The 23,845-nt window shown below is 32.1% G+C and overlaps 1 protein-coding gene across 1 annotated transcript in view; it reads left to right on the forward strand.

The window, feature by feature from the left end:
- Window positions 1-23,285, forward strand: part of LOC139486325 (uncharacterized) — a 113,013-nt gene extending 89,728 nt beyond the window's left edge. Inside the window, exons 12-20 of the mRNA XM_071271195.1 lie at window positions 1,507-2,742; window positions 3,192-3,222; window positions 8,668-8,951; window positions 9,408-9,435; window positions 10,436-10,776; window positions 14,365-14,430; window positions 18,610-18,690; window positions 21,615-22,095; window positions 22,894-23,285. Coding sequence (XP_071127296.1) covers window positions 1,507-2,742; window positions 3,192-3,222; window positions 8,668-8,951; window positions 9,408-9,435; window positions 10,436-10,767 — 1,911 coding nt within the window. The 3' untranslated portion in view covers window positions 10,768-10,776; window positions 14,365-14,430; window positions 18,610-18,690; window positions 21,615-22,095; window positions 22,894-23,285. The remainder of the gene's footprint in view (window positions 1-1,506; window positions 2,743-3,191; window positions 3,223-8,667; window positions 8,952-9,407; window positions 9,436-10,435; window positions 10,777-14,364; window positions 14,431-18,609; window positions 18,691-21,614; window positions 22,096-22,893) is intronic.
- The last annotated feature ends 560 nt before the right edge of the window (window positions 23,286-23,845 follow it).

Below are 23,845 nucleotides of genomic sequence, written 5' to 3' on the forward strand. Positions count from 1 at the left end.
ACATATTAAGTATATAATTCGTTGTATTCACCCTCGTTAAATATATGTTTGATAGTTTACAATCAAAATGTGTTGCATAATACAAGCGATTAGGTCAACCAATCCTTCCTAAATTATACACTAACTTCAACTGTATAATGGAAGTGCAATACCTATTTCTTAAGCCTAATGTATTTTTTTCTGCGCTGGGTTTTTTGAACAGTTGAAGTATTCACAACACGTACAAAAACAGGACGTGATAAACCCATTGTTTGATTTCTGTCTAACTGACATATTTCAATGGGAACAAAATGTGCCCCTCTACTTGACGACTTGTTTCTTTATTTTTTTGAGACTGACTTCATGCAGGAACTTTGTAGGAAGAGAGATAAAAAGTTAGCAATATTCTTTAACTCTACTTTCCGCTATATATATGATGTTCTTTCACTAAATAATTCAAAATTTGATGACTATGTGCAACGCATCTATCCCATCGAACTAGAAATAAATGATACTACAGATACAGTTAAGTCGGCCTCATATCTGGACTTACATCTAGAAATTGACAATGAGGGTCGGTTGAAGACAAAAATTTACGACAAAAGAGATGATTTAAGCTTTCCAATTGTGAACTTTCCATTTCTAAGTTGCAACAATCCAGCAGCACCTGCATACGGGGTATATATCTCCCAATTGATACGATATTCCCGTGCTTGCACTTCCTATCATGATTTTCTTGAAAGAGGGTTGCTGCTCACAAGGAAGCTATTAAACCAAGAGTTCCAAACGGTGAAGTTGAAATAATCACTACGTTAATTTTACGGACGCCATCATGAGTTTGTTGACCGTTATGGAATAACCGTTTCACAAATGATATCGGATATGTTCCTTACGTCGAAACTACAATCCCCTTCCTTTTCATGAATGAGACCTACCGAATTAGACAATTACCGGATTTGCTATCACATAAGCAACACGACGGGTGCCATATGTGGAGTAGGATCTGCTAACCCTTCCGAAGCACCTGAGATCACCCCTAGTTTTTGGTGGGGTTCGTTTTGTTTATTCTTTAGTTTTCTATGTTGTGTCATGTGTACTATTGTTTGTCTGTTTGTCTTTTTTCATTTTTAGCCATGGCGTTGTCAGTTTATTTTAGATTTATGAGTTTGACTGTCCCTTTGATATCTTTCGTCCCTCTTTGATTCCCTAAATCTAATTTTCATAAATATCAATTACATGTAACAACATGTGCGACATATTAATCAATTCAAAATAAAAACGAAAAAAGTATGGAATAAAATGGGTATGTTGACATATAATATATATCTGTTTTTACAGTAGAACTGATGAAATAAAACACGGATTCCAACTCTTCAAAACATTTTTTGGAGTTCAAGGACTTGTTCATGTTTTGATTAATTGCAAACGGTGAAATATGTATTGATCACATTACGATATATAGATTAAACTTTCGATTTTCATGGAAATGAAATATACATTGATATCTTTTTGGGGTATAATTGACAGGATGAGAAGCAGAAATTATGCGTAACATTTCAAAAGGAGTTGACACAAATATTTTCATCGCACAAGCTACAAGACCATATCCAGTATGACAAAGTCTTTTTCATCGACGCAACAGACGCAGAAGACCTAGAAATTGATCGTTTGAAAGATACGTTAGTTGATATCGCATTTCAGCAATCAACATGGGGGCAACAAATGCCGATTGTTTGGGTGCCTCTTGATTTATCGATTTCAGATATGAGAGCAGATGGAGTGAAGTTGATAACAAGAAAACAACTTTTGGAGATAAACCAGTCCCATGGGGAAAATGCTCTAAGTGAAACAAGAGTTGAAGATTTCTTACTAGTTCAGCACTCCATAGGAAAGATATTGTATTTCGATGAACCAGCGTTACGAGGTTTCATTTTCATTCAGCCCACGGCAATGGTCAATATTCTAAGGGCCTTCATAACAGACATAATGTTTTGGCCAGCAAAAGGACCCATTCGATGCATACTAGATAACTTATCATCAACTGGAGTTTTGAGAAAACCAGATCTGTTTACTCTATGGTCCCAACCAGCTTTTAAAGATATTTTATCTGATGTCCGAAAAATGGAATATATAGTGCAGGTCCTTCTTCATCTTGACATCCTTGTTGAACCTAAACGCTATATCGAAAAAGAAATATCTGCGGATTTTTTTCTTGTTCCCTGCATGGTGAAGGCAATGATTCCCCCAAAAATGCAGAGTAATGCAACAGATGACAGAACGATATGCATAGCTTATAATTTGAGGGACATGGTGGTTCCATCAGCTTTATCATTCAAATTTATTGGTGCCTCAATCAGCATCTGGCCATTGAGAGTCGTGGACTCTCGTTTTTGTCTTTTTTATCAAGCTGCAATTCTCAATGTTGATAACAAAAATGAAATTCAAATCCATATTAGAGGGCAGAAAATCATTGTGTACCTCATTAATGAGGATGCCAAGCAGCTCATATCACCAGATCTAGCGACAACAACTCAGGAAAGCTTGACATTGGCACTAGAACGAATTCTCCAATTTTACCATCGTTGTTTGGGTAATCATGATATTCCAGTTGTGTCCGATCTGTTTGAAATAGAAGTTGGAGAAATATGCAAAGGTGAAACATGTTTAATACCTTTGTCGGTTGCAAAACAGCAAATGCATTGGATATGCAAGAATGGTAACACACATGAAACTAAACTGCCTCTGTTTTGGTTTTTTGATAAGGTAAGTGATATATCTTTATATCCTCAATTTTCTGGATTCATACACATGCAATACTTGCTGAATGACTAATGATTCTATTGCTTTGCATACACACGATTTGTATCTGAAATGGATTGTTTGAAAATCGTTAAAAGCTGATTGGTTACAATAAAACACACGTAAAGAGTTATAACATGTCACAGTATTGTCGTCTACATTTATAACTACACATATATAATCAAAATACATAAAAATAATTGTCCATGCGACAATATTCCATTAGATATCAAGGACAGGGATGTAAGTAGCTCCGTTTTGTTGCGCAAAGATATTTTCAGCTGTCAGTTTTACTTATACATACAATTAAATGTTTCGACATACATACTTAGTTTAAATCTCCTGTATGTACTAATTAGTGGGCATATGTTATTGCAGGCAACATTGAACCCAATACGAATATTTTTTTTCAGAATAAAGAGCACTGCGACCAAAACTGTACAGGTATGGAAACAACACAAAACATTGCAAAAAGGGAACTAAGAAATAAAAAAAAAAAAACCGGAAAAAAAGATGGCCGAAAAGAAAGAAAACAAAACACACAGCAATCAATCAGTTTGAGATAATATACCTGAACAATTTGAACAACACAGACTAATAACATATACTCACCCTGGAACACTTATATCAAATCATCAATTTGATTATAATAATGTTTAATTATACCATACACAGCACTGACAATGTTTTTTTTCAACCAAATACACAAATGTTTGTTCTTCTAATTACCACCGTTTCACATCAGGGCTTTTAAACAATATTTGAGCCAGTCGGACCTTTTTTTGTCATATTTAGATTTCAATCCCTTCAGACTTTAGGGAATCGTGGTAACTAGTTTGGAATCATTTATGCAATAATTGAAATAAAAATGATATTTTACTTGACTGTTTGGATAATCGGATTTTCTTACGTTACCTTTTAAATAAATGTGCATCGTTCGAAATGTGCAACATCAGCGTACTATTATCTGCCTAGGCCACACAAATTTATTTTCTTGTCCTACAGATTTTTGGATTCGAAAAATTGGGGCGAGCGAGCGATTTGAAAATTTTAATAAAAAAATATTTAATTTGCTAATTTTTGAGCCGAAGCTTGAAAAGTAAAGGTGAGCGATTATATAATTTTTTTTTGTAAACATAAAATAGTAGGTTTTGACAATTTATCACTTGAACTTTGACATTTCCTTAACTTATGAAGTATTTTTTCCCTGTTCACCAAGAAATAATTGAATAATTAAATCTGGTCTATGTATGTGTGACTGACAATGAGACAATTCACCATCCAAGTCATAATCAGGTTGGGAACAACCCCTTAATGTTATAAATATCCCTTTTATGAGGGGTCAATATAAGTTATAATATATATTTTTGTAAAAAAACACTTTTAAGTAAAAAAGGGCTCAAATTTTCCCAAAGAACTATATATATATATATCTAGTATTAAATGGTCAAAACATGTCCAAGAATTTTTTAATATTCCTGGACTTTAACCATGTTAACACATTTACCTTAACTATTATTCAAAATAAGTGGACGTCTCTTTAGAAAAGTTTAAAATATGATGTATTTCTCCTCTTTTTGAGTAAAAAATTCTTAGTTTTCAGAGTTCTGTATAGAAGCACTATAAACATCCTTGGTAATTCTATTTTCTTTTCTGCAACAGTACAATGACCCCTTGTCTGAGGGACGGTTGTTCCCAACCTGGTAATAACAAACACAGGTCAAAGTACGGCTTTTTTCACAGGGCTTTGATCAGACCAAACAGCAAGCTATAAGGGACCCCGAAATTATTAGTGTACACAAGTCGAACAGTAAAACCAACTATATAGTTTATATATCCAAACGCCTGAAACGGGAAAATACCAATCAACCACACCAACATACGATAACTGCTGAACGACAGGCCCCTGAATCAATCAGGACAGGTGCATAAACATTTAGCGGCTATGGATAATTTTGTTTCGCCAGCATACTATATAATTGCAGTTGAAGGCAAATCTTTCAGAAGATCTTTGTACTTTATTCTAACAACGAACATCTTTTTGATAGGGACTATAAGTGAGGGACAAAGAAACCAATGTGTTGTTCTGTACAGGTATTTTCGCTGTTATATATTTATAACAGAACACTCCCACTTGGGATAAATTGGTGTCATGCTGAAACAAATATTCTCACAGATATTTATAAAGTGTGGTGGGGTGCTGAAAGGTTTAAATAAAGGCAACAGTAGTATACCGCTAAAATCGTTATATACAGGTGATTTTAAAAACAAATGATGATATCTTTCTATAATATTTACTAAAAAAACGGTGCGGGAAATGGACATGATTTTAAGCGGGAATATATTTAATATTAAAAAACAAACTGTTTTGAAAAAAATAGGTTCGGGCAGGTCCGTCGAAAAAAGAATTAAATTGGTGTGGCCCTATGTATTAGTGCAAACGTACCCTGTCAAAAACTTTACTTTCGTTTCTAAAAAGCACATTTTCCTAAGACATGGTGTTGACAGACATTGCAAAAACACGGACCAAAGATGGATACGTAAATTGTCAAGGATTATTGAAGAGTTCGGATGCATACTAAGATTTAACACCCACTTGTTATATGCGTACATGTGCACTAGTTCGAATATCTAGGTTCTAATGATATTTTGCTTAAAATAAATAATTACTAGCTTTAATCATTTTTCACCAAATCATATTAATTTTATAAAATGTATTTAAGATAATCTAAATCTGATTTACTATAGATGATGAACTTTAAGAAAATAATTTTGAATAGACCGATCATTGTCCGGCACTAAAAATGTCCCTTTTGCCTAAACATGTTAATCGCAGCTGTCAGACAACTACTTCACATATATTTAATAAGATGGTATTACAGTTGAGTTTATTTTGATAGTTCCTTTTCCATGTTTTCGTCACATCACTTTTATGAGCAGAAACTTGTCACTGTTTATAGCAGAAACACCATGACCTTTTTCTCCCCTAAATTATCATAACATGCCAAAACCTTGTTATATGTCTGGGTGAGGCTCTGCACAATCTTCCAGAATCATTTGACTGTACACTTTCAATCCACCTTTTCATTTAAGGTGTCTGAAGAAAAATAGACATTCATCTAAAAATAAATATCTCGACTCGAATAAAATTGACGGAAGGAGAAAAAGTTGAAAAAGACTTCCATTTAATCTTATAAAAATTATAAATATACATCACTTTTTAGGCAGACAAGTTAAAACTAGAGGCTCTAAAGAGCATGTGTCGCTCACCTTTGTATATGTGCATATTAAACAAAGGACTACAGACGGATTCATGACAAAATTGTGTTTTGGTGATGGTGATGTGTTTGTAGATTTTATTTTTCTGAACATTCTTGCTGTTTACAATTATCTTTATCTAAAATGAACTTGGCCCAGTAGTAACAGTTGACAATATTTTGTAAGAATTTACAAAAGTTTACAAAATTTATGAAAAATTGTTTAAAATTGACAATAAAGGACAATTACTCCTTCAGGGATAAACTAACCATTTCGATCATGTTTGACTAGTTGTAAGATCTCACTTAGCTGAACATTATTGCTGTTTACAGTTTATCTCTATCTATAATAATATTCAAGATATAACAAAAAACGGCAAAATTCCTTACAATTACTAAGAGACAGTAACCCATCAACGGTTTGTAAGATTCATCTGAAGACTTCAGGACAGATAGATGTTGACCCGATAAACAGTTCCATTCCTTGTCTGATTTGCTCTAATTGCTTTAGTTTCAGAGATCTACAGTTTACCCGTATGTTCTTTTCTTAGCCATGGCGGCCATCTTGGTTGGTTGGCTTTGTCACCGGACACTTGTTTAAACTAAATGACCCAATAATGACTGTGGTTAAATATGGTTACATATGGCCCAGTCGTTTCAGAGGAGATGTTTTTTGTAAAAGTTAACAACGACGGACGAAGACGACAGACGACGGACGACGTTGGACGACGGACGCCAGGTGATGGGAAAGGCTCGCGTGGCCCCGTGGGCAAGGTGAGCTGCTAAAAATTATTGAGATGATTACTTGTTATCTCGTAGATGACATTTTTATAAAATGTTAATATAAACATATCATTGTCAGGACAATACGACAAATTTGAAAGCCCTGTAGCTCATTTTAAGTCAATAACAAAAATTGAAAACAAAATAGATTTCTTTCTCTCTAATTGAAACCCTTAAATCACCCATGCTAATATAAGGAAAAAGTTCCCAGCCATTTTTTTTAATGAGATATCTCAAAATGATGCTTCTTATCTATTACTCTTCTGCCTGATAGTATCAATTCTAACTTCTAGATTTGTTTTTAAAATTTCACCTTACAGACGGATACCTAGTTGAGATTAAACTAATAAAAGTAACTCTGTGTTAGAAAATGTGAAAAAGCCAAATATGTATATTTGAATTGATTACATCTTTTTGTGTGGACATGAAAAGTTGACTGTATGTGCATAATTTAGGATTGCATGCATTTTTTTTAAATTTTATATTTTAGTATTGAGTTTGAGATATTTCTATTCTTTTATTTTATTAAAGTCATATTTTCATAAAACAGTCGATTGTGGTATGTGCAAATACAAGTAGATTTTTTGTTGTCGCATAAGCATTACTTTTGCTGGACAAATTTCTAAAAAGATAATAGATTGATTTTTTAAAGCATTAATTTAGACCTCCTCCAAGGTGACAGTTTTTTGGATTAAGAATCATGAAGGAGTAAGATTCTATTTTTGTCAAAATATCTCCCCATTACGCCATCCATTTTATAATCGAAAAATGAAAGCCATTTAAGTGATGAAGCAATGTCGAATAGTTCTTGAAAACTGATGTATTTATCTGCATAGTATCATTATAATCTTTATATGCCAGTTGTATATTAAAAGACAAATGTATGAATGTATCTCCTTGCCTTTCGTAAAGGGGCAGATCAAACATATTCAGAGGTTGAAGACTAATCATCTTAGATAACACACACAAACAATAAAATTTTTCTTAAGTTATGCATTTCAAAGATCCACCAGAAAATTTGTCGTCAAGTGAATTAAGAAAATATTTTTTATTCGAACACACATACTTTGTCGCTATTACTCATGAGAATGGTATATCACTTGACACACATATTTATTCTTTTCGTATTGTACATTTTATTGTTATTGTTATTGTATTCACTTACAGCCTAAATATATAAATATTATAGAATCTGAATCGCTATTATGTATCCAATGTGTTTCCTTTAACTACAGAGTAGGTGTTTTCAAATAACACATTATCACTTAAATTACTTGATATCCAACTTAACAAGTTGATGTTTTACAATGTATAACTTTGAAAAACCTTTATTTTGTGTAATCAATATATAGTGTTATTTTCTTCAACCTCTAAATGTTTGGAAGTAAATTACCACTTTCATATAAGGATCGTAATGTTGCGATTTTAATACATTTTAAATTATCTGTTTTCAAGACGTAAATTGGCAGCGTGTTTTCCCTAAAATGTTTTCTATTTTTACGATTGTAAAAATTAACTTGCGTAATGGGGAGGTAATTTTGACTAAGAAGAATAATGACTGCTAAGTACATCACTAGCTAATAAATAAAAGTTCAAGTTTTAATTGCGTTTGATCCAGTTATTATGAAGCTGATTTTGACTTTTGGCATCATTGTTTTTTTTTTTATAAATTTTGAACTTTAGCCTTTACAATATTTAGAAATGAATTGAGGAAATGTTAATATGATTCTGAGTAAAGAAAATATATCAGAAATAATTTTATCTTATATAGTATACTATCTTCTTTTGTTGCTTAACAAAACGATAACCAGACAGAAAAAATAAGATAGATAATGATTTATCTTTCAAGGTCTCGAAAGAGAAACACTTCTCTTAAGACCCAAGGATCAGCATTTTGTACAGCTAGCAAGAACAATAGGAATTGGTGACTTTCAAAAATTCTATATGAACCTTGGCATGAAGAAAGCTGATTACGACAACATACATTTTCGTTATTTCTCTAATCCTATGGATTTTATGTTGTTTGGGCTCTTTGCGTGGAGAGACAAAGAAGACAGTACCCCATCGAAAGCAACATTTGAGAAATTGCTAACGGCGCTGACAGCTATTCAAGAACCACACTATCTCTGCCAGGTAAGATTTGTTTACTCTTCCCTTTATTTTCTATGCACAGTTTCTATGCAAAAATATACAAAATAAAAATTGTTTAAAAATTTGTAATCATACATTACATATGTATAGAGGAACCAACTTCTTTGATCAGTACAAATTCATCAAAGATATCGACGTTTTACCAGAAAAGAAACTAAAGAATCAATAGTTTCTGTTTATCTCCACACTAACCAGATTGCATCTTTCAATTTTCAAGAACAATATGTGATTCCCATAATGTTCATATCAAAGTATGAATTATATAACATTTCTTAAGCCATAATTAATCTATCTAACCATACATGCCTGTATGCACTGACGATAAGTTCCAACCTGTTAATTTGAGGTGTGATTGACTGGTTTAGTTTTTTTGTTTGCGTGTTACATACTTTAACATAGTGTGTAACTTTTACCTAGTTTCCATTTGTCATCATACAGGTACACAGAGAGGACCATACGTTAGTAGGTACGTTTTTGTTTTGTTTTAAAAAAATACTACTATCAACATAATTTTCCTTTAAATTCTTGTAAGGTTTGTTTGTGTACAATGCCTTTTTAGATTAAATAGCTCATAGCATATTCAGGTATTTATATAAATTAAGGTTACTGATACACTATTTTCATGTATAGAATTAGGCAGATATATTATTATTATTATAATTCTCGTTTTAGATTTGCGTTATGGTAAGAAATCTAAATTTAGGAAGTGTAATACATTTTATGTTATTTGGAATTTTTATCTGTTATATCATTTTCATAGCATGCATAATGGAACTAAAATATGAAAACAATACGTTATAAAACATGCCTTTCAACGTACATTTCTGGATTACCTTCTTCGGGAACGATAAAAACTGAATATATAAAGCCAAGAAAGTATAAGAACAAAAAAGAATTCGAAACATCTGAAAAGCCAAATGACCAAAAAATGACAAAAAATAGCTAAATCCATCTGAGGTCACTTTAGTCTGAGGTAGTTGAAACTTAAGTTTCTTTATATTAAAAAAAAACAATGTTATAAATCATGGAAAGAATGATAAAAATATCACGTTATACATGGCATGCGTCCGAAACACTCTTCTAGATTTACCTTTAGCATGAACGCTTAATATAGAGCAGGATCTGCTTACCCTTCCGGAGCACCTGAGATCACCCCTAGTTTTTGGTGGGATTCGTGTTGTTTATTCTGTAGTCTTCTTTGTTGTGTCATGTGTACTATTGTTTGTCTGTTTGTCTTTTTCATTTTTAGCCATGGCGTTGTCAGTTTATTTTTGATTTATGAGTTTGACTGTCCCTCTGGTTTCTTTCGTCCCTCTTTTTTAAAGCTGAATATTTGAAAGCCAAAAATGTATATGAACCGGAACAATTGGAATCCGTTATATAAACACAATTTGATATCATATGACGGTCCCTTTGGTATCTTTCGTCCCTCTTTTACTATATACACATTTTAATCTTTTTAATAGAAAATGCCCACAGTCGCCTGCAAGAAATTCCGTCAGATCATGTGGTTAATACTTTAACAGAAAAGAAGCTGATAGGTGATTGTGTTGTTCACTTAGGCGTTGAATTGGGTCTAAGCATAAATAGCATCAAGGAGACAATAGTCAACAATCCAAGGGATTTATATGATCGAATACATGATCTTCTCATTAAATGGAAAACTGGCAAAGAACCCAATATGGTAGCTCCAACAATATACCGACTAATGGTAGCTTTAAAACGTATTGAAGCAGCCGATGGACTAGCTTTTGTGATGAAAACATATGGTGTTGAGCAAAGTTTGGTAAGTAGATAAGCGTGATGCGTATGTTAAGGGGTAGGCCTTGGTAACACCAACATTTTCCTCTCGTTTATTTTTCTGATAATAACATCATTGAAAAGCTAGGGGTCAATACATCATCTGCCAAAGTCTTAAGGAAATTCACCTTTTTATGTTTAGGCTATATTGAATATGACCAATTTTGGGGTACCCTAAAAAAACGGTCGAAAACACTAGTAGGTAAAATCATTGAGTGTTTTTGCAAATGCTGTCATTAGAAACACCCCTGACTGTTAAATTGCGTAAAAGAAACATATCTTCAAGTAAATCTGAAACATCATGGTATTACAAATAGCCTGAATGCAAATTATTTTTTATATCAAATGATACGGCGAAAAAGTCTGGCCAGCTCAGGTGAAACTTTTATTTTTCAAATTTAGTCAGAAAAAAAATTAGTCGTTTAATTCCTGTGAAAAATTGTTTAGAAATACATTGGTTATTAATCTTTAAAATCACAAAATGTTATCGAATTTGACCGTTTGAAATTGTCAAAATTTTTCACTTGTTAAGTTGGTTAACCAGGCACATAAAAAAAGTAGAATTTTGGGACAACATTCATTTTCCCCTTACAAAACCTCCAACAGACTGTCTATGAATTATGTGTGTTAATGTAGATTATCTATTAGCATAAGCTTGTACTAGGATCGATGTTCAGATCATATCTTCTAGAATAGTGACTTTTATTTTTGAAAATAAACCAAACACAAACAGTAAGTACAAACTCTATATCAATGATTTAGCGCTAAAATTATATTACTTCATTATTTAATTATTTCATATGTTCAAATCGAATTTCCAAGATTTTTTTTCTAAATGATGCCACAAGGTCCTTTAGTCAGTATAGTTGCTCCCGAACTCATCAGACTCAGTTCATTGACCAGTGTTTTTTTTAAGCATTTCGTGTATGAATGGTAATTTTCTACCTTTTCATCCACATCATAAAAAAAATCTTTAGTTTAATGTTTGGTGGTGTCAAACATGTACAGCTTACTGGATCTGTCTGCATCATTCTCACAGCCAAATATAAACAACATCAATGCTAAATCACTGTTTTATTTACTGCTATGTTGTCTCCGATATACCAGGTCTACCCCTTAAAGGGCATTAGTTTACTTATCTTAAATATAGTTACTTACTAATTGTGATGATAATTTTGTGTTACGGTTTACATATACAAATATCTCTCAGAAACATCTAAACCGACCACTTGGTATTATCAGGTCATTTTCTCCCAGTCACATATCATAAAGTACCTGCATTAATTATTGTTATGGTATCAGCATGTGCTACCATTTCAACGAAAAGAAAAATATGAAGGTAAAAAGTTCATTAACGAATCCCATATAATCAACCTTAAATTGTGCTACAATTTTGTAGCACAAGTCCGTTTTTTAAAGGTTATTGAGAATTGCAGGGGCACTAGATGTCAAATTTATGTTCACCGATTTGATACAATGTAAAACAAAAAATTATATAAAGTCTAAAATAATCAATTTACAGGGCATGGATTTGAAAATAAGTAGCTTCGTTTCAAGACTAGACTCCATCTAATCAACTATCGAGATGACCCCAAATACATTCAATGGTCATATAAGCGATATTAACAAACAACGATATCGAACTCGTGCTATTGAATTTTTTGTTATTCTGTTTATTTTCATATTAAAGATTATAAATATATATAAATCATTTGTTATAACTGTATTAGAATGAGTTTTTTTTATGATTGATTCAGTCAATATAATGTTTTATATGTTTCACTTTCATTGTTGACAATCTTTTCTTTTTAAAAAACTCAATATGCATCACTCATGCGTTATCAATTTCTAGCTAAGGGTTTTAATTGAATTTCACATGAATACGGATTCAACGAGGTTGAATTATTTACCTGCAAGGGTTTGTAAGCTTATGTGTACAAATTTGAACCTTACAGGCTGCTTAAAGCGAAATATTATTTCATTATTCCATTTTCAATAATGATAGAACAGTAGCTAGTGCTTCATTTATTGCTATTGAAATTCTATAATGAAATTTGTTTAGAAAACATTTGTATTTTTTTTAATTTATTCACTTAAATTGCTTTACACACTTTTGTATATATACTTTAATTTAAAAAATGTGTAGACTGCAATTTCAGCTAAAATCAATAGACACCATCAATCTATAAAGGCTAAAAGTTAGTGTTGAAAATTATTCATTAAAAAAAATCGGAAACGCGTAACCATTTGAATTAAATTTAAGATACTTGAAAATATGGTCGAAAGTTCTTAGACTAGTTTTATTGATGTACAAAAGGCAATGTGAATATTATATCATGTATATAAAATTCATTTAATCGAAAAACTTAATTTATTACAAAATAACTTGTATTAATCAAAACAAACACTACTTCCTGTGATCATATTATATATACATAGATAATTACTCTAAATATAAACACAACAATATTAAAATGCGGAAGCAAAATAATGTATGTTCTCACTTGGCCGGGATTCGACTTCATGCTATAGGGATATCAAGACCACACCACTGCGTTAATCGATTAAGACAACTCGACCACCTAGCCTGAACAATAATTCAGCTATCGATGGCCTAGAGTTACCTTTCATCGTTAGTAGAATCTCGAGTTTTAACACTGTACATAATTTTTAACATGGAATAAGTGGCAAATATATATCGGACAGAATCGTAAGACACATTCACAGACATTATTATGTTTATAAGTACGTCTAAACATGTAACAACTCAACGATATATTTATCAATTGGATCACCAATTAAAGTATACACCATACTAAGTAATATGGTTAAACTATAAATTATAATTTGTCGACCCAATACTTTGCTATAATTTCAAAAACATGTCGTTCTCATTTGGTATAGTTTTCTCATCTTTCTTTTACGTCTGTTTATCTTGAACACACATTGTTGTCAGTATAATGGTATGTAATACGACTGAATTCCAGCATCACTCGAAAACCATAGAAAGTTTGGGCTCCAAAGTCTACTTAGTAATTGACTTTATACTAAAAATCCACCCTTTTAAAACATCTATTGCTTCACAAATAAACATAGATACAAAATAAAACCATGTCTAAAACATTGCAAACATGTGTATTCTGATTGGTACATTTGTATTTTATAAAGTGGGTTTAAATGAACCGTTGTAAAGCAAATATTGAATTCCCTCACGAACTGATATTGCACACTATAGCTAAATATCGTTGGTATGAACCGTTAACACTTTTTTTCGATTGCGAGACATATTTCGGTCAGTGACATTTAAACATTGATATGCAAGACACTTTAAAAGATCTGCTGACAAATATTTGCATGACGATGCCATATAGAGAAACTTTTTCTGTCCCTGATTTGTTCATTGTCCTTGTCTTTCTCCTATTAGTTGTGCTTGATTAAAGAAACATTAAGAACTGTATGGAATAAGATTATTCTTTCAGTTATTATCTTAATAGCTTTTATATCTTTGCAACCAATGTAAGTTGTTATGTGTTGTCAAAATATTGCATAGATTTATATATAATAATAACTTTTATTTTTTTTTAAACCATTTTAGTTGTCTCCAAGTTCTGCAAATGTTCCAAGTTTGAGTCAAATAAAAACGACCAGTACATCCACCAAGGTAACAATCTTATGTTTCTGACACACTTCTCATACCAATATTTGCATACTGTAAATTCAGAAATTATTGCGTGCTGGTTATTGTAACTTTTTTTTATAATGGACAAAAATGGAACAAAAATCATTGCGATTTCGTGAAAATTTACATATGAGTATCAAATACATTTTAACAGAATGCAACTTTTTATTATTGAATTATTACAGACCTAGTCGCACTTTTCGCATTATTATCTGAATCGACAGTAATTGGAAGTTTCTATTATGCAATTTAGGTACAGGTTAAGATTAGATTAATTATGAAATCTTGTATATTGTTTTATTTAAGGTATGGCTGTAATATTTTCTGTCTTTAAAGAAATAACATAAAAATGTGGTACACACTGAATAACCTGCAGAGCGGTTTATTTAAAAATATGCACCACATTTTTTATGTTTTTTTCACATAAAGATAAACACATATTAAAGTCTTTCCTTTTAATTTGAATTTTAAATTTCACTTTAAGCAGTAACTTTTGTTTGTTAGTACTTTACATGTAGAGTATTAGTTTGTGATGAGGTAAGTTAAACCGGAACAACATGTGGTGGTTCATTTATATCTGGTATGAAGTTGTATTATCATTTACACATCTCACGTCCGAGAAAATTAGTTTGCCCCGCCCACTCGGTCATGGTATATTTACACTGAAAAAGTTCCTGATTTCATATATATTAGTTTGTGTTAAGTCCGTTTAAGAGGAATCACATTTGATAGGTCAATTATGTATCTTATGTACATGCATTACCGTAGGCACATCTTATTTCCTTGACGATTGATTGAATGTTTTCAAATAAAACCAGGTTTGATTCACCATTTTCTACGTAAGAAAATGCCTGTACAAAGTCAGGAATACAGCAGTTGTTATCCGTTCGTTTGTAGTGTTTGAGCTTTTTGTTTTTTGATTAGGGACTTTACTTTTGAGTTTTTTTTCGAAGTTCAGCACTATTTATGACTTTCTTTTTTTGCATACACTTAGGTTTGTGAGTAGATCAATGTAAGATATGCCACTAATAAATATTGTAAACACATAATATTGATGGATACCATGTATAATTATATATAAGCAATGACATGCGACTGTAACACAAGTGAGAGGTTTAGCTAGCTATAAAACCAGGTTCAATCCACCATTTCCTACACAAAAAATGCCTGTACCAAGTCAGGAAAAGGACAGTTGTTATCCATTTGATTTTTATTTCGCCATTTGATTAGAACTTATATCTAGAAATTGACAATGAGGGTCGGTTCAAACAAAACTTTACGACCAATGAATTTATCTTTTTCTCTCCCCAATTGTGACCCTTTCAAAAGAGTTCCAAAAGGTGAGGTTTAAATCATCACTTCGTAAATTTTACGGAGGCCTACACGAGTTGGTTGACTGATATTGAATATACGTTCCACAGATAATATCGGATATGTTCCTTTTGTCAACTACAATTCCGTTCCGTTTTCATGAATGTGACCTACCGAGCTAGGCTATTTACAGGATTTGTTATAATATGAGCAACACGACGGTTGCCATATGTGGAGAAGGATCTGCTAACCCTTCTGGCGGACCCACTTTTTTGGTGAGTATGCGTTTTGCTGATGTACCCCTATTTGTGATATTTTTACTTATTACGTCTATTTGTTTTGGTCCTTCGTCGTTGTCAATATAATGAAATTTGATTTGACTGTCATAGAAGTGAGAAGTTTAGCTAGCATTAAAAACAGGCATTAGCAACCATTTTCTCCATAAAAAATGTCTGTACCAAGTAAGGACTATGACAGTTGTTATCCATCCGTTTAGTGTGTTTAAGCTTTTGGTTTTTCCATTTGATTACGGACTGTCCGTTTTGAATTTTCCTCAAAGTGCAGTACTTTAGTGATTTTTATTCTGATATGCACTTGTATTAGAAAAAAACCCAATCTTCTTTTATTGTAGGTTATACACCCCACCCCTCCTCATAGACTTTTCACTGAAACTTTTTTAGCTAGCTTAAAAACAGGTTGAATCAACCATTTTCTCCATAAGAATATACCTGTACCAAGTAAGGACTATGACAGTTGTTATCCATCCGTTTGGTGTGTTTAAGCTTTTGGTTTTGCCATTTAATTACGGAATGTCCATTTTAAATTTTCCTCAAAGTTTAGCATTGTTATGATTTTATTTCTGATATGCACTTGTATTAGAATTAACAGTCTGCTTTTAATGTAGATTATATACCCCACCCCTCCTCGTGGATCTTTCACTGACACTTTAATAATTAACAGTTGTGACTATTTGGTAAAATTCTTGCTTTTTTAGGAGAATTTTTACAAATATGCTAGAATGGGTATATAGATGAAATATAAATAAACATGTTCAAAAGCAAAAACGAAAAGGGACTGATTGTCAAAAATTTGTTGTTTATCAAAACAAGAAGATATACATAAACTGTAAACACTAAAAAAATAATCTAGTGTAAAATTCAAATAAAATAATATAATTCTAAGGGGAAAAAAACAAAAATACTATAGTCAAAACAACAGATCTACAAAAAAGATTTCTATTCTAATCCTTATTTTTAGAGATAAAATTGAGAATGGAAATGGGGAATGTGCCAAAGAGACAACAACCCGACCATAAAGAAGACAACAGCAGAAGGTCACCAACACGTCTTCAATGCAACGGGAAATTCCCGCACCCGGAGGCGTCCTTCAACTGGCCCCTAAACAAGTATATTGGTCGAGTGATAATGAACGCCATACTTAACTCCAAATTGTACACAAGAGACTAAAAGTTAAAATAATACAAGACTAACAAAGGCCAGAGGCTCCTGACTTAGGAGAGGCGCAAAAATACGGCGGGGTTAAACATGTTTGAAAGATCTCAACCCTTCTCCTATACCTCTAGCCAATACAAAAAAGTAAACGCATAACAAAACGCACATTAAAATTCAGTTCAAGAGAAGTCCGAGTCTGATGTCAGAAGATGTAACTAAACAAAAGAAACAAAATGACAATAATACATAAATAGCTTACAGACTACTAGCAGTTAACTGACATGCCAGCTCCAGACTTCAATTAAACTGATTGAAAAACTATGTCTTCATCATATGAATAGCAGGCACAATCCTTCCCGTTATGGGTTTAGTATCATACCATCATAACATATATGAGAAGAACATAACCCGTGTCATGCCAAAACTGGTTTATTAATAAATGTGTTTAGTTCCGATGCAAAGACCCTATAAGTGAATAAATATTAACGCCACAGTATGCAATCTTTAATGATCTGACAACAGTATCGTAACTATATCCCTTCTTAATAAGTCTATTTAAAGGTTTGTTAGCTTCTGGGGTGAATAATGACATGTGTGTGCTTTATAAAAAATATTTCCATAAAATATTGGATGCGAAATACCTAAACGTATAATAAGTCTGCATGTTGAGCTACATTTACGAATGGTGTCCTTAAACCGATGATAAAATTTAGTAAATGTTTTGACTAGTTTGTGATATCAAAATCAGTGATACATAAATTTATCTCGTTAACATCTAAAACATTGTTAGATACACGGGCGAATCGTACAAGTTGATATATATAAACACCATAAGCTGATGACATGGGAACGTCACCATCTAAAATTGGATAATTAACGATAGGAAATGAGAAATCCTCTCTTTTATCATAAATGTTAGTATATAGCTTTCCGTTAATGATATAGATATCAAGATCGAGGAAAGGGCAGTTAAAGTTGGTTCAACATAATAAATTTCTATATTATACATACTGAAGTCGGCATTATTGAGAGCCAAAATATCATCCATATAATCCTTATTTTTAGAGAGACCATTATTGAAGAGACTTTAGTACCTATCTGAGTGCCGGGAACTTATCAGAGCCACTTGTTTTCATTCAACATTCAATTTTTAACAATGACAACGACAATATTAATCACGCGCACAACAAAGGCTTTTTGATAACCCTTTTCGAATGCTTTCATAAATAAGCCAACTAATTTTGACATTGTATTATTATTTGATTAAACCTGTGTCATCAAATTTGAATGAACGAAAATGATAGTTGCTGCCCCCATTGACACCCATCCCTTGAAACTCTTCAAAAAATTCCCCAACTGTTTTCTATTAATAATGAAAAACATACTTTTTTATTTACAGGTTCGTGTCCATGTCAAAGCTGGTGAGAGGGTGTTTTCAAATGTCAATGACGAGGCAACAGAAACAGCCAGTTCGGCAGGGGTATGTAACGCCATATTGTATTGTCTTGCTATGTTCACTAAAAATATAAACTAATTAAACAGGAGAAGTTAAGTTTTTCATTCTGCCGTTTGATTCTTTAATTTTGTTTTATTTATTTCTCCATTTTTGTTTGCTCATAAGAGCCAAGTTAGCTTTTCTAACAATGGGCGTTCGTTGTCTACACTATGGCTTGAAATAGAATATTGGATAAAATGCAGTTGTTGGTTCATTTCTCTGAAACTTAAGCTTTTAGAGCAAATCTGACATGAAAACATAATCATCAGGTTAATATCTGTCTGCCCTTAAATTTTTAGACACCATTAAGAATTATTGCCCTTAAGCGTCAATTTTCGCAATTTTTCACAAGTTTTGTTATCTTTTACAAAAACACTTTCCTCTGAAACTACTGGGCCACATTAATTATATATAGTGATTACTGTAAAGAGCAAATGTTCTGTAAAGCAATATCACCAAATCAGAGACTTTTGTCTATAAATCTATTCTTGTCTATAATGTTTAAGAGTGTCATTTGTTTAATATGCACATTAACAGCCTCTAGTTATAATTTGTTGGAATTCGGTATTTTTGTTACCTTTTTTTGTAGTAAATATCAAGCAAACAAAAAATAAACCAAAACAAACCAAGCAACTTCAATGAACAAAACTTCCTATAGATTTAATAACGTGATATAAGTAGGTATGGGGTAAACATTGGACGTAAAGATTGTATATAAGTGAGTATTATTTGTTCAGCATTAATGGACGTAAACTTTTATCAAATGGATAGATAAATATACTCTACAAGAATCACTAAACAAACCTACGTAATTCTATTTATAAATGTACTATGTATTAAGTTATAAGTTTGTGATCAGCATTTGGTGTACACTTTTGGAATGTTGATAAACTATTGAGGTATTTCAGTGGTTTTTGATTGTTGTTTAATATCATATTTGTTTTGGTTCATTGTTACTATACATATCAGGTCGTTGGTTTTCTCGTTTGAATCAATTAACATTTGTCAGTTCAAGGATTATTATAGCAGAATATGCAGTTTTGCTTATTGTTGGAGACTATGCAGTGACCTATAGTTGATCACTACTATGTCATCTGGTCGCTGATGCAGAATCGTCTCATTTGTAATTATACCACATCTTCTTTTTTTTATATATATGAATACATACATAGCTGAACTAGTATCCACTTTTCAAATGAAAAGTATATGTTCAGCAATGGTCGTTTTCGTCGGGCTGCTGAACACATACCCAACAGCTACGCTGTACTAGTTATCACTTAAAATGAGTGTGTGTCTTTATCATTTGACATTAACTATCACAGGGTTTATAAACATACACAAACAGCTACGCTGTACTAGTTATCACTTAAAATGAGTGTGTGTCTTGATCAGTTGACCTTAACTATCACAGGGTTTATAAACATACACAAACAGCTTCACTGTACAAATAGTGAAGTTAGTCTAGCAGATCGTCAAAGATGAATGGATACACAAAAATAAACAATTTCACTGTAATTGTATTGATATGTACAGTAAGCCGTATGTGATCAGCATTTTATGTAACCTTTCATACAGTGAATAAACATACAAACACAGTACTATGTTTACGTGTCAAGTGAGTATTGCATGCTCAGCCTTGGACTTAAATTGTCCTTTGGTTAATAAACCACTATCATAAATTACGAATTTTTAAATTAAACAACCTGTTCATAAAATAATCATTTGAAAAGGGACAATGTTTGACAAGGTCCTGATATTAATTCACATTAGAATGAATTCCACAAACTCACAATGAAAAAAGCTATAACAATGACAAGCTATCAAATAGATTATTTTGTTTTTAAAAAATTAATGTAAGTGTTCTTTTAATTTAAAAATGTAAATATTTGTGCGTGAAAAAAACATATGGACAAGCCAATTATATTTCTCTTTCTTATTTGTCTTTTCATTAAAACGAAAAATCATTTTAATAATCAATCAATGGACTTAAGGATGCATTCTTCTGACGTTCAATCACGTTGAATTTGACAGCATGGTAAATTTGACACAAAAAAAACGTTAAAATAACATAAAACTTTCTTATATTAACACCTACCTGTACTTTTTAAATTAAAATTATTCAGATTGATTTACTACATCTTTATTGATGAAAGTATGAAAAAAGGTTTAATTGTGGAACTGTTTTTTTCATGATAATAGCCCAAAACCGGGTAAAAATTGACGAACAATGGGAAAATCATCAAAGTTGAGTACTTTCAAAGGACCGTAGCAATAAAAAGTGCAACCTCATATGATTTTTTTCTTCACCAATTATTGCTTTAAAGTCATATAAACCCAAACATCATATAATAAATTCTAGAAAATTTTTGACTCCTCAGAGGTGTACATACTTATTGTTCTGTCCGAAAACCCCAAAACTGTCCTACTGATTTCAACATTTGATAGTCATCATACTGCTGTTCTTTTGATAATTGAATCAATTGTCTCAGTATAAATGTTTATACTGTAAGACCGGAAGCTAACACGTTTTGATAAATGATACATGTGTGATCCAGTTTAATCATTGTGGTCTTTTTAGTTATAAAGAAAAACATTAAATTGACACTGTTTACTTTTCATTGATAAATTATTTCTGAAATATTATCGGCAAGATTTTAAACAGCATTTGCAGATTTTGGTTAAAAGAAAATTTCTCCAATTCAGCAAGAGTTAGTTTTGAATTTTCTATGCCAGTTGCTTAATTTTATTTAAATCAGCTATTTGTGTTTCGTGCAGTAACTACATGACCTACTGTGCCTTCATGACCAATTTAACTGAAAATTAATTAATCAAAAAATATGTAGTGTCTTAATGTAGGTAATCTGTTTCGTAATTTACATCACAATTCTTTTCTTTTATATTCTTTCCAGTTCACAAATGAGGAAATTAATTTCACAAAGATGGGAATGATAGCATTGAATATTCTTGCTGATGTTTTATATGATCTATTAAAACCATATAAACCACATCTACGTGCAAGGTGTGATTGTGATATAACATACTTATACAGGGAGCACAGGAAACTTGATATACATATTCCAAGTAATTCAAACCAACGACAATATCCTCATGGACCATGGGGAGGATGCTGGCAAGATATTCTGAATACGGACATAGCTATTGGAGATGATATTGAGCGCATAAGACTAACAAGAAACGAATTAGAACATGCCAAGAAATTTAACCTTGACGATACACGTTTCAAAGAATTATGTAATATATTAAGCGACCTTTTGAAACGATTTGATCACCATAATAAACCAACAAGTCCGTATGCAGATGAAATGAATGGAATATTGGCTAAAACTATTTCTGTTAAGGAAGTGAAATCAGTTGAAAATTCAATATCAGGTAATTATACTTTGATTTCTGAGCCTTTTCTGTGTTTTTCTTGTAATTTTCAATATGCATTACTTTTTATTCAGGCTTGTTTGTTTTCAAGTATGAATGAATGCAGACAGCTAATTTTTATCTTTAATCATGCCTGTTGACTGTTACCACGTCTCGGAAAACGCTTTCCTTTATTTGAAATATAAGTGAGTCAGCTTGGATCAGGGATAATTTCAGGTGTTTTCAAATGAGTCTCTTGGTCATCTCATATGGGATTCACATGTCAAAAATAGAGTCTGACTGTAGGAGATATATCAAGAAGTAGCCATGAATGATCAGAATGGGTACGCTAAATCCGTTGTCATGTGTAAGGACCCTTGCAACAGTATTTTTATGGGTCCGTAGGTGACCTTTGACAAGGTTGTATCCATATTATATCTTCAATTTTCAAAAGCAGTTCAAATATCATATACACGTACGTCATTCTGGTGGACGCCTTCACAAGCATGTTTGATTATACCTATTGTTAATTTGTTCTCACTCTAAAAATGCATTCATTGAGTGATTGATGAATTTGTATATAACACTTCTTTGACAACTATTGTACAATGTCAATGTAGTCAGGGTTTATTGGAAGCATGAGTGAACAGAGAAAATCACAGACCTTCGTTGTTCTAACTAGTTCGACTACTCAGACCGCTCGGACACCAAGGCCCAGATAGCATGCATTATATAATTGCTTCTGGACGTTTAGAAAACAACAAGAACCAATAAGAACTTTTTTTATACCTTTTCAGTATCCACTTTATTTAATTTCAGGAATGACGATTCAAGTTGAAATTGAACACTGAATCAAACAGTTATTTATATACGTGATGGAAAATATACGCATATTGTATTACCATAGCAACAGATTTGCAGAGGATCAAACTTGTCTGGGTAGAAGACAGTAATGTTTAATTGGGATGTAAATCTATAGAAAGAAATTACCAAAATAAGAAAAACGTGGGCATAATGGAAAAGTTTGGACTGTAGTTAAAGTTTGGATCAATATTTGACTGTACAAATATGACTTATCAAATATTATCACATGCAGCAAAAACTGTAATTTGAATACATGTTTTGCCTAATTCCTTACTAACTATATAATATTTATGTACATACATTGAATAGCTGTTAAAAATGTATCTAAGTTTATCAATTAAATAAAGAAAATTTGTATAGTACAGTAAAGAGCATGAAATAAAACAGAAGGCATTTAGTAATTTCATCTCTCGTTTTTGATGAGAAAGATACACGAGTTATCTTTTTGTTCGGTCCATGAGGGAATTAACTGTTAATGCTAGATTTCATTTTTATATATTCTATATGTTCACAGCTTTATAACATAAGCCCCATAGTGAAAGTGGTTGAACACGTGCTCGATCAAGGAGACACACTTTTTAAGAAACAGCAGAGTCTTTCAAGGGCTCTCGTGCGTCATAAACAAGACATTTCCATGATGGTACAGTAATTTTCTAATGCAAAGATTTTGACCTATATTTTACTGATGAATGATCCCCTAATGATAACTATGTAACATTCGAGGAGTAGAGTCATGATTGGGAAATTCAAATATCATTAATCACAGCTGGTCTACAATATTGAAGATTGAACTAAATATTTTGATATGTGATCATTAAGAGTATGTTTCTTCTTTATGTGTTCTTGTTGTATACAGATTCCATGATACTCCTTATGCATTGGACATTTGCATGTACCCGTCAAACCT

The sequence above is a fragment of the Mytilus edulis genome, chromosome 8 (genome assembly GCF_963676685.1).
Source record: "Mytilus edulis chromosome 8, xbMytEdul2.2, whole genome shotgun sequence".
Taxonomy (NCBI): Eukaryota; Metazoa; Mollusca; class Bivalvia; order Mytilida; family Mytilidae; genus Mytilus; species Mytilus edulis.